Source organism: Cebus imitator, unplaced genomic scaffold (assembly GCF_001604975.1).
Source record: "Cebus imitator isolate Cc_AM_T3 unplaced genomic scaffold, Cebus_imitator-1.0 Scaffold701, whole genome shotgun sequence".
Taxonomy (NCBI): domain Eukaryota; kingdom Metazoa; phylum Chordata; class Mammalia; order Primates; family Cebidae; genus Cebus; species Cebus imitator.
In genome coordinates this window covers 63,572-76,578 of record NW_016108016.1, presented here as the reverse complement: position 1 = coordinate 76,578, position 13,007 = coordinate 63,572, and the positions used below count along the sequence as shown (strand labels likewise).

The 13,007-nt window shown below is 43.4% G+C and overlaps 1 protein-coding gene across 1 annotated transcript in view; it reads right to left on the bottom strand.

Moving 5' to 3' along the window:
* Nucleotides 1–13,007, bottom strand: part of RHBDL2 (rhomboid like 2) — a 43,045-nt gene that overhangs the window by 18,324 nt on the left and 11,714 nt on the right. The window contains 2 exon segments of the mRNA XM_017518720.2: nt 8,769–8,881; nt 10,051–10,199. Of these exon segments, the coding sequence (XP_017374209.1) occupies nt 8,769–8,881; nt 10,051–10,199 (262 nt within the window).

Here is a 13,007-nt window from a genome sequence, read left to right as displayed (position 1 = left end):
TTTTTTTTTCGAGATGGAGTTTCACTCTTGCTGCCCAGGCTGGAGTGCAATGGCGTGATCTCGGCTCACGAGCACCTCTGCCTCCCAGGTTCAAGCGATTCTCTTGCCTCAGCCTCCCAAGTAGCTAGGATTACAGGCATGTGCCACCACGCCCAGCTAATTTTGTATTTTTAGTAGAGATTGGCTTTCTCCATGTTGGTCAGGTGGGTCTTGAACTCCCAAATTCAGGTGATCCACCTGCCTCTGCCTCCCAAAGTGCTGGGACTACAGACATGAGCCACCAAGCCCAGCCTATTTCCCAGCTTTTTAAGTGTGAACTTCTATAAGAAATGTTGCATCATTTTGTTGCAGCAAAATCATATAATGGTGGAATAATTTCCAATTATTAATTTTCAACATGCTCTTTTCACAGCATGAATATTTTTGGAAAAGCAGTTATTTTCTCACTCATTGAGAGAAAAATGCTATCATGTCCTCAAAGGGTCATATTTTGTGCTTGTTTTTTCAACCACATCTGTTAGGTAGCATTACTACTGGAAAAACTTTAGTTATTATAGAAAATTCAGAATTAAAAAGAAAAATGCATAAGCTAATTTAAGTCAACAACTCTTCTAAGTAATTTGCCAAAAAATAATCAGCAAATCTCTGGGCGATACAAAAGATTTTTGTGATAAATCCTTAACTCAGATGTCCTTTACTCCTTGGAAAGATTACCCATTTACACAGACTGCAGTAAATCTTACAGCACAAAAGGGAACAAGCCAATGAGGGCTTTCAGTTCCTTTGTGTGGTGGAACTCCCAAACTACCCCCAGGAAACTGCATATATAAAATATATGTGTATGTGCATACACATTTCTTTCTTTTTTTTTTTTTTTTTTTTTTTTTTATTTTTTTTTTTTTTTTTTTTTTTTTTTTTTTTTTTTTTTTTTTTTTTTTTTTTTTTGAGATGGAGTTTCACTTTGTCTCACCCAGGCTCCAGGCTGGAGTGCAGCAGCATGATCTTGGCTCACTGTAGCCTCCACACCCCCCAAGATTCAAGCGATTCTCCTGCCTCAGCCTCCTGAGTAGGTGGGATTACAAGCATGCGCCACCCACACCTGGCTAATTTTGTATTTTTAGTAGAGACGGGGTTTCTCCATGCTGGCCAAGCTGGTCTTGAACTCCTGACCCCCAATGATCCACCTGTCTTGGCCTCCCAAAGTGCTGGGATTACAGGCTTGAGCCACCACACCCAGCTCAAACTGCACATATTTAAGTGACACATAAATACCAAAGGGAGTCTTTTGTCAATCTGTGTATTAAATATTAGTTAGGCACTCATTCCCCTGTCGCCCTGTGAAGAGGTGCCTTCCAGCATGATTATAAGTTTCCTGAGGCCTCCCAGCCATGAAGAACTATTTGAGCCAGTTCTTGAAAACTGTGACGCTGCTTTAAATTTTCTTATAATGCTCAGAGTTACTGTTCTTAAAATGTTTCTCATTTTCAGAAAATTAAGCCAAAGCAAAGTGTGGAAAACAAAATTGCCAGTGCCTGGAAATTATCTATGTCATTTACAAAGGTAAAATACTTAGATAGATGTCCCTCAGGCCTTGTGGAATCTAAATTTGGGCACTAATGACATGAACCATGATAAGACCTCCTAATGAAACAAGACAGGCCACCGTTGTTACCACATGGTGACATGGTGGATAAAGCTTCACCTAGTTAGGTGAGCTCCAGTGAAGAAAAAATTCATTGGTAGCATTGTTCAATAACAACTGTAACCAAGATCTAGAAATCACTATCAAAATAAAAACTAAACAGAAATATACTAATCTCCATATAAAACTTATTAAAAAAAAAAAAAAAAGACTTGTCTAAGCTTGGTTATCAACTTTAAAAAGTGAAACCTAAAAGTTTTAAAATATGTTTTCATAATAAATGCCTTGTTCATGTTTTTAAAAAAAACTAATTAGGCTTGGTTTCTTGTTCACTTTTCTTTTCCTTTTCTTTTCTCTTTTTTTTAAGACAGGATTTCTCTGTTGCCCAGGCTTGAGTGCAGTGGCATGATTACAGCTCACTGCAGCCTCCATCTCCTGGGCCCAGGCAATCCTCCCACCCAGTCTCCCAAGTGGCTGAGACTACAGCCAAGCACCACTGAGCTTTGCTAATTTTTTTAATTAAAAAATATATATATTTATATTCTTATATTAAAAAATAAATATATATTTATATTTAAAAATAGGTATATATTTTTAATATACATATATATATATATATATATATATATAACTGAGACAGTTTCACTCTTGTTACCCAGAGCTAGAGTGCAATGGCACGATCTCGGCTCACCACAACCTCCCACTCCCGGGTTCAAGCAATTCTCCTGGCAACCTCCCGAGTAGCTGGGACTACAGGCACGCGCCACCATGCCCAGCTAATTTTTGTATTTTTAGTAGAGATGGGGTTTCACCATGTTGACCAGGATGGTCTCGATCTCTTGACCTCGTGATCCACCCGCCTCGGCCTCCCAAAGTGCTGGGATTATAGGTGTGAGCCACCGCGCCTGGCTAAAAAACATATATATATTTCTGAGACAGAGTCCCATTCTGTCGCCTAGGCTAGAGTACAGTGGTGCAATCTCAGCTCACTGCAACCTCTGCCTCCTGGGTTCAAGGGATTCCTGTGCCTCAGCCTCCTGAGTAGCTAGGATTACAGGTACACACCACCATGCCCGGCTAATTTTTATATTTTCAGTAGAAACTGGGTTTTGCCATATTGGTCAGGCTGGTCTTAAACTCCTGATCTCAAATGATCTGCCCACCTCGGCCTCCCAAAGTGCTGGGATTATAAGCATGAGCCACCGTGTCCAGAATAATTTATTTTTTCGTAGAGATGGAGTTTTATTATGTTGCCCAGACTAGTCTCAAACTACTGAACTCAAGCAATCCTCCTGCCTCAGCCACCCAAAGGGCTGGGATTATAGGCATGAGCCACTGTGCCTAGTCTTATTTTTCTTTTTACCATCCATAGGACTTTGCTCGACAGATTTCTTGCTCATTTTTTAGAAATAAATGGATTGGTAAAGAGCACCTACAAAAAACTTACAGTTGGCTGGGTGTGGTGGCTCATGCCTGTAATCCCAGCACTTTGGGAGGCCGAGGTAGGCAGATCACTTAAGGCCAGGAGTTTGAGACCAGGCTGGCCAACATGGTGAAACTGTGTCTCTATTAAAAACAACAACAACAAAAATTAGCTGGGTGTGGTGCCACATGCCTGTAATCCCAACTACTCAAACTACTCAGAGGCTGAGGCACATGAATTGCTTGAAACTCGGAGTTGGAGGTTGCAGTAAGCAAAAATTGTACCACTTCACTCCAGCCTGGGTAACAGAGACTCTGTCTCAAGAAAAAAAAAAAAAACTTACAGCTAACATTACACTTTGTGGCAAAAGACTAATTGCTTTCTGCCTAAGATTGGAAACAAGGCAAGAACATCTGTTCCCTCCACTCCTATTTAACATAGTGCTTGAAGTGCTAGCCAGCACAATAAGGCAAGAGAAAGAAACAAAAGACATACAGATTGGAAAGGAAGAAATAAACTGTCTCTATTTATAGATGACTTGATGATTTGCAGATGACATGGAAAATCCCAAGGAATCTACAGCAAAACAAAACAAAATCCCTACAACTAATAAGTGAGTTCGGCAAGGTCACAGGGTATAAGAACAACATGCAAAAATCAATTATATTTCTATATTCTAGCAATGAACACATGGACACTGAAATTTAAAATACCATTTAGGAGATTTCAAAATAAATAAAATGCCTAGACATAAATCTAAGCAAACATTTGTAGTGCTCATAGATTAAAAAACTTACTGTAGAAAAGATATCAGTTCTCCCCAAATTAAATCTGATGCACAGATTTAAGACAACTCCTATCAAGATCTCAGCAAGAATTTCTATAGCTATAAACATAATTATTCTAACACTTATATGGAAAGGGAAAGGAATTAGAACAGCTAAATTTTGAAAATGAAGAATAAAGTGAGAGGAATAATTCTGATTTCAAGACTTACTATATAGCTACAATAATCAAGTGTATGTAGTATTGGTGGAGGGATACACACAGAAATTGATGAAATAAAAAGAACCCAGAATAGCCCCCACATAACTATAGGCAAATGATTTTTTATAATAGTGCAAAAGCAGTTCATTGAAGGAGGAAAAAGTCTTCAATGAATTGTTCTAGCATATCGCCCAGGCTGGAGTGCAGTGGTGTGATCTCAGCTCACTGCAACCTCTGCCTCCCAGGTTCAAGCAATTCTCGTGCCTCAGCCTCCCCATAGCTGGGATTACAGGCACACGCCACCATGCCCGCCTAATTTTCATAGTTTTAGTAGATAGAGGGTTTCACTATGTTGGCCAGGCTGGTCTCAAACTCCTGACCTCATGATCCACCTGCCTCAGCCTCCCAAAGTGCTGGGATTATAGGCGTGAGCCACTGAGCCCGGCCTACTATAACTGGATATCTTTAGGCCAAGCAAACGAAAAGAACCTCAAACTCAAAATGGGTTGTATATTTGAAAGTAAAGCCTGGGCGAGGTGGCTCACGCCTATAAACCCAAGTACTCTGGGAGGCCAAGGTGGGTGGATCACCTGAGGTCAGGAGTTCAAGACTAGCCTAGCCAACATGGCAAAACCCCATCTCAACTAAAAATACAAAAATTAGCTGGGCATGGTGGTGGGTGCCTGTAATCCCAGCTACTCAAGAGGCTGAGGCCAGATAATCACTTGAACCTGGGAGGCAGAGGTTGCAGTGAGCCAAGATCATACCACTGCACTCCAGCCTGGGTGACAAGAGCAGAACACCGTCTCAAAAAAATAAATTAATTAAATTAAAAAGAAAAAAGGTAAAGCATAAGGCTTGGAGCAGTGGCTCATGCCTATGATCCCAACACTTTAGAAGGCCGAAGCCAGAGGTTCACTTGAGCCCAGGAGTTCGAGGCTGCAGGCTACAGTAAGCTGTGATTACACCACTGCACTCCAGCCTAGGCAACCAAGTGAGACCCTGTCTCTAAAAATAAACAAACAAATAAATATAAAGCATAAAACTATAACTTTTAGAAGATAACATTGGAAAACCTCTTCAGGACCTAAGGTTCAGTGAAAAGTTTTTAAGACATAACCCCAAAAGCACCATTCATAAATGGAAAAATTGGTAAGTTAGACTTCATCAAAATTTAGAATTCATGTTCTGTGAAAGACCTTGGCAAGAAGATAAAAAGACAAGCTACAGACTGGGTGAAAATATTTCTAAACTACATATTCAGTTAAGGGCTAGCATCTAGAATATATAAAGAATTCTCAAAATTCAATAGTTAAAAAAGTTAGCAAATGGGCAAAAAACAGAAGAGGCATTTCACTAAAGAAGACAGAAGGCAGATAAGCACATAAAAAGATACTCAACAATGCATCTCAGAACGTCCCTCCAAATTTGAAAAAAAAAGATATTCAACATCATTACTCATTAGGAAAATGCAAATTAAAACCATGATCAGATATCACTACCCACTTAGGAGTGAAATGGGGAAAAGCTCCCTTGCCCTCTCACAGGGCGTGCGATGGGGGTGTGGCTGGCTTCTTCAGTGCCCCACTGCTCAAACCTCTAGGGGAGCATACAGATGGAGAGGCTGCAGGGCTCTGACCCCACGGCAGCGTCTAGGGGTGAATTTACAGCTGAAGCCCCAGTGGGCATGTGTTATAGGGCACTTTTTTAGTTTAGCCCTTCCATAGGTGACTTCTGCTACTCAGCTCGATTAGATTTCTGCCTCATTTCAAGGTCAGAGAGCTTTCTGTATCCCAGGGTTCTTGCCTTGGTGTACCGGAAGAATTAGATCACATGAGGGCTTGGAGAAAGAGTACAAGGTTTTTGGTTGGTTTGTTTGTTTTTGAGACAAAGTCTCGCTCTGCCACCAGGCTAGACTACAGTGGCACGATCTTAGCTCACTGTAACCTCTGCCTCCCGGGTTCAAGCGATTCTCCTGCCTCAGCCTCCCCAGTAGCTGGGACTATAGGCGTACACCACCACACCCAGCTAACTTTTGTATTTTTAGTAGAGATGGGGTTTCACCATGTTGGATCAAGACCAGGATGGTCTCCATCTCTTGACCTCATGATCTGCCTGCCTCGACCTCCCAAAGTGCTGGGATTACAGGCATGAGCCACCATGCCCGGCCGAGTGCAAGGTTTTATTGAATGGAAGTAGCTCTCAGCAGATGGGTTAGCCAGAAGGGTGATGGTTTTCCCCTGGAGTAGGGCCACTCGGCAGCCCAGGCTCTCCTCCGTCTGCCCCAGCCAAACTCCGCATCCTTCTGCTGCTGGTCAGTGGCCTGCTGGTGTGCTGGCTCCTGTCCTGTCATCTGCCAGTGTGTTCCTCCTGACATCCAGCTGCTTAGTGTGTGCCGGCTAGGGTCTCAGAGTTTTTATAGGCACAGAATGGGGCATGGCAGGCCAGGGTAGTATTGGGAAATGCACCATTTGGGCAGGAAAACAAAAATGACTTGTCCCCACCTAAGTCTGTGAGCACAGGCCAGGGCCGGAGTGCGGGGGTACAGCCCTAACCAGGAACCATGCCCTCCTCTACCCAGCACTTCCCTTCCCTGCTTCCACGTCACAAGCACAGGTAAAATAAAAAATCATACCGAGCGCAGTGGCTCACGCCTGTAATCCCAGCACTTTGGGAGGCTGAGGTGGGTGGATCACGAGGTCAAGAGATCGAGACCATCCTGGTCAACGTGGTGAAACCCCGTCTCTACTAAAAATACAAAAATTAGCGGGGCATGGTGGCGCACCCCTGTAGTCCCAGCTACTTGGGAGGCTGAGGCAGGAGAATCGCTTGAACCAAGGAGGCAGAAGTTGCAGTGAGCCAAGATTGTATCATTGCACTCAAGCTTAGGTGACAGGGTGAGACTCCATCTCAAAAGAAATTAACTAATTAATTAATTAAATTTAAAAAGATGCCCCTATCATATGATCCAACGACTGTGCCTTTGGACATTTATCCTAGAGAACTGAAAACTGTGTTCACAAAGCCCCATACTGACATTCATAAAAACATATACACAAGTGTGTAGAGTGGTGTTATTCCTAATAGCCAAAAACTGAGAACAACTCAGATGTCCTTCCATGAGTGAATGGTTAAACACGTGGTGCTATATCCATTTTATGGAATAAATATTGGGCAATAAAAAGGAATTAACTACTGACACATGCAACAACCTAGATGAATCCCCGGAGAATTATGCTGAGTGAAGAAAATCAATCCCACAAGGCTATCTACTGGATTATTCCATTTATATAATATTCTTCAAATGACAAAATTATAGAAATAGAGAACAGCTCACTAGTTGCCAGGGGTAAAAGAGGGTAGGAGGGAAGGCAGTATAGCTATGCGAAGGCAGTTATAGCTATAAAAAGGAAACATGGGGGATCCATATGGCTTGAAAATGTTTTGTACCCTGACTGTATCAACGTGGATAACCTAGTTGTGATACAGTACTAACGTTTTGCAGGATGCCACCATTGAGGGTAGCTGGTTTAAAGGGTACATGAGACCTCTAGGCATTATTTTTAACAACTGCATGTAAATCTACAATTATCTCAAAATTAAAAGTTTATTTATTTATTTATTTATTTATTTTTGAGACGCAGTCTTGCTCTGTTGCCAGGCTGGAATGCAGTGGTGCAATCTCGGCTCACTGCAACCTCCGCTTCCTGGGTTCAAGTGATTCTTCCGCCTCAGCCTCCCGAGTAGCTGGGACTACAGGCGCATGCCACCACACCCGGCTAATTTTTGTATTTTTTAGTAGAGACGGGGTTTCAACATGGCAAGAATGGTCTCGATCTCTTGACCTCGTGATCCGCCCGCCTCGGCTTCCCAAAGTGCTGGGATTACAGGCGTGAGCCACCGCGCCCAGCCTAAAAGTTTATTTTTTTAAAAAATGTTTCCAATAAGTAAACAAATCGATGGATGGGAATTCGAATATTTTCTTCCCATACCATAACAGATCACCTTAGACGCACTCAGTTTTAGAGATCACTGCCATAGGTTGCTCGTACCTACTCAGTCTCTGGGCCCCGTAAGTTATTCTCTACATTTCCTTAATGTCATCTTTCTTAAATGCAAATCTGATCATATTACTTCTCAAAATCATTAGTCTGCAGTTTTCTTTATTCCTTTTTTTTTTTTTTTTTTTTTTGAGACAGGGTCTTGCTCTGTTGCCCAGGCTGGAGTGTGAGGTACAGTGGCATGATCTTGTCTCACTGCAATCTCTGCCTCCTGGGTTCAAGCGATTCCGGTGCCTCAGCCCCCTGAGTAGCTGGGATGACAGGAGTGTGCCACCATTCCAAGCTAATTTTTGTATATTTAATAGAGACAGGGTTTCACCATATTGGCCAGGCTGGTCTCGAACTCCTGGCCTCAAGTGATCCACCCAACTGGGCCTCCCAAAGTACTGGGATTACAGGTGGGAGCACCTGGCATACTTGCATTTTCAGTTATGCAAAACCCTGTCTTGAGTGTGAGCTACCTGAGGATAGGCACAATGATTAGTCCTTATGCGCGATTATTATCTCTAATTAAATGACCTCTAAGGCTTAGTGTTCCCTAGCACATATTAGGAGTACAACAGATCAACTTAAAGAAGGCCACTGTGTTTATTTCCTTTGCTTTTAATCCTAAAAACCCAGAGGTATTGATTCTGTGTTACCTGAGAACACTGACCTGCAATCACTCCTGCCAGGTACACCAGCCCCACACGGAGGCCTTTGTGGACCATTTCCAAGGGAATACCCAAAACAAGCTGCATACAAAGATTCCCCAAGATGTGCTGAACTCTGCAACGACAAACAATAGTTGTCAAATATTATGACTAAACCAAGCAGTTATTTCCCAGGGAGACAAACAAACTTTCATGTGTTTTTTCTAGTTAAGGATTTGCTTAACTAGAGTTCCATTTTCTAATTTTTTTTTTAGCAGAAAACTTTTTTCTTTTTTTTTTATGCATGTGTGTGCGTGTGTGTGTCAGTCTTTTTCATGTGAATGTGTGCGCGTATGTGTGTGGGGGTGTGTGTGTGTGAGCAGAGATTGCACCACAACCTCCACCTCACGGGTTCAAGCGACTCTCATGCCTCAGCCTCTCAATTAGCTGGGACTACAGCTAATTTTTAGTAGAAACGGGGTTTCACCACGTTAGACTGGTCTCAAACTCCTGACCTCAGTGATCCACTCATCTCAGCTTTCCAAAGTGCTGGGATTACAGGTGCGAGCCACCACGCCCAGCCAATTTTTGTATTTTTAGTAGAGACAGGGTTTCATCATGTTGACCAAGTTGGTCTTGAACTCCCAACCTCAGGTGATCCATCCGCCTTGGCCTGGCAAAGTGCTGGGATTACAGGTATAAGCCACCATTCCTGGGCCCTCTGGGCACTTTTTATGGGAAAAAATTAACTTCTCTTTAAGGCCCTGTTAGATATTTTTGGTACTTGCATCCAAAACATTCCTAATTTATATAACCCCACACATGATGTATCCTACAAAGCCTTGCAAATTTTTTTTTTTTTTTTTTTTTTTTTTTTTTTGAGATGGAGTCTTGCTCTTGTCCCCCAGGCTGGAGTGCAGTGGCACAATCTCAGCTCACTGCAACCTCCACATCCCAGGTTCAAGCAATTCTCCTGCCTCAGCCCCCTGGGACTATATGTATGTGCCACCATCCCTGGCTAATTTTTTTATTTTTAGTAAAGATGGAGTTTCACCCTATCAGCCAGGCTGGTCTCGAACTCCTGAACTCAAGTGATCTGCCTGCCTTGGCCTCTGTGACTACATCTTCTAAGCCTCAGACATAAAACAGCAGGAATAATACCTACTACCCCTCAGCATTGCTGTGAAGATCAAACAAGATTATGGACATGAAAGTGCCTTATCAATAATAAAGTACCTAATAAATGTTAGAGGTTACAAGGACATAATCACCTCTGATACCAGGGGCTTCACTGTCATTGCTTACCCAGCATGTACCAGCATGTATGAGATAAACCTCCAGGCTTCTTCCCTCTTCTCAGGACTGTAGATAAAGGGACTCTCCAAGATGCCTGTGTCCAAGGTGATCCACTGCTTCTGAGGCTTCCACACAGCATAGTAAATAAACACGGCCAGCTGATGGAGGAACAGACATATGTGTTAACCATACTTTCTCCAGAGAGGGGCCCCATTCAAGCCCATGGGCAGTAACTGTTTCAGATGATTCAGCTCTCAAGTGGGCCATACCGTAGTGCCAGAAGCTGACATGAAATACACTTCTCCACCATCCCCCACTGTGATGGTTCCCACCATACCCGACTACCTCTGATGGTTGGGAGCAGTGCTAGCTCACATTGTAAGGAAGAATTTGTGAACCCCTTTGGCCCTGCTCTTGGACACTCTGCTCTCTGACGCCATGTTCTCTACCACCCTCTCCCTCTTAAATACCCACTGCCCTCATCGTCACACCAGCTGAGCTTTCATTGACAACTTGCTGTGAAAATAGATCGATGGCTGGGCGCAGTGGCTCACACCTGTAACCCCAGCACTTTGGGAGGCTGAGGCTGGCAGATCACAAGCTCAGGAGTTCAAGACCAGGCTGACCAACATGGTAAAACCCCATCTCTACTAAAAATACAAAAATTAGCCGAGCATGGTTGTGTGCGCCTGTAAACCCAGCTATTCAGGAAGCTGGGGCAGGATAATCGGTTGAACACGGGAGGCAGAGGTTGCAGTAAACCAAGATCGTGCCACTGCACTCCAGCCTGGGCAGGACAGAGGGAGAAAAGAAAGAAAGAGAGAGAGAGAGAGAGAGAGAGAGAGAGAGAGAGAGAGAAGGAGGGAGGGAGGGAGGGAGGGAGGGAAGATCAGTGCTGGCTTCCAAAGAATAGAGCAGGGAAAGGGAAAAATAGTTACTTGCCGGGGAGAGACCTGACAAACACTGCCTTAACCAAGGGATAGAGGTGAAGGTCCCAGTGATGCCATGTGACATCCTCAACTTTCTGAGCCTATGTGATGGGAAGGGCCCTTCGCCTCCATGGTATTCTTCCTCCAAACTCATAACTCCAGTTAAATCACGAAAAAAGCATCAGATAAACCCTAGCTGGGGGACATTCTATAGGCTCCCTGGCCAGTCCCCCTCAAGACTATCAGAATCATGAAAAACAAAGACTGAGGAGCCTGGGGAGACATGGCAGCTAAATGCAGTGGGTACCAGAGGAACAGAAAGAGGACATCCGTGGAGAAACTAGTAAAAATCCAGAAAAATTTGGAGTTTAGTTAGTAATATGCCAATGTCAGTTTCTCGGTTTTGACAAATGTACTATGGGGCCAGGCACAATGGCTCCTGCATATAATCCCAGCCCTTTGGGAGGCCAAGGCAGGTGGATCACCTGAGGTCAGGAGTTCAAGACCAGCCTGACCAACATGGTGAAACTATGTCTCTACTAAAAATATAAAAAGTTAGCCAGGCGTGGTGGTGCGTGCCTGTAATCGCAGCTACTCCAGAGGCTGAGTCAGGAAAATCACTTGACCTTGGGAGGCAGAGGTTGCAGTGAGCTGAGGTTACGCCACTGGCACTCCAGCCTGGGTGAGAGAGCAAGACTCTGTCTCAAAAAAAGCTACTATGGAAATGTAATGTACTATATACAGAGATTATCCTGGGTTTAAAAAAAAAAAAAAAGGGAAAGAAATATCGGATATAAGCAACAGGAGGAGCTGGGTGAGAGGCATACAGCAACTTTCTGTTTTATCTTTACAACTTTTCTATGGTGGTAAAATTATTCCAAAATAAAAAGTTTATTTAAAAAAAATTTTTTAAGACAGTTTCTCTCTTGTTGCCGAGGTTGGAATACAATGACACCATTTCAGCTCACTCCAACCTCTGCCTCCTGGGTTCAAGTGATTCTCCTGTTTCAGCCTCTTGAGTAGCTGGGATTACAGGTGCCTGCCACTACGCCCAGCTAATTTTTGTTATTTTTAGTAGAGACATGGTTTCACCGTGTTAGCCAGTCTGATCTCGAACTCCTGACTTCACGTGATCTGCCCGCCTCAGCCTCCCAAAGTGCTGGGATTACAGGTTTGAGCCACGCAGCCTGGCCATTTTTAAATTTTTAATTTAAAATGGAGAAGGCACACACACAGCTGATTAGAACACCAGACAACCTATAGGCTGAAAGTATAACAGGAGGGAGAAGCAGGAAAAACAGATACAGGTGCTTCAGATCAGACAACTTCCCAGTTGCAAGTGGCCTCACAATAAAATCCTGGGAAAAAAAGTTAGAACTGTGCCCCTTCAACCTAAACAGACTTGACCACAGCATCTCCCGGGATGCTTACACCTCAGGCTTACCTGGATCTGAGCCGTCAGATCTTGGTCCCTGCAACAGTTAATTTTATGTATGAACTTAGCTAGGCTATGCTACCCAAACATTTGCTCAAACATTATCCTAGATGTTTTTGTGAAGGTATGGTTTATATTAACATTTAATCAGTAGTCTTTGAGTAAAGCTGATTTCCACCATACTGTGGGTGAGCCTTGTCTAATCAGTTGAAGGCCTTGCTAGAGAAAAGACTGTCCCCTGTTAGGAAAAGGGAATTTTGCCGGGAGAACTCTACCCCTGGACTTGAACTGCAAGTCTTCCCTGGGCCTCCAACCTGCCAGCCTTCCCTGAAGATTTTGGACTTGCCAAGCCTCCATAACCATTTGAGCTAATTTTTTTAAATAAATGGTTTTTTTTGAGATGGAATTTTACTCTTGTTGCCCAGGCTGGAGTGCAATGGCACGATCTCAGCTCACTACAACCTCCACCTCCCAGGTTCAAGCAATTCTCCTGCCTCAGCCTCCCGAGCAGCTGGGATTCCAGGCACGCACCACCGTGCCAGGCTAATTTTTATATTTTTAGTAGAGACAAGGTTTTACTATGTTGACCAGGCTGATCTCGA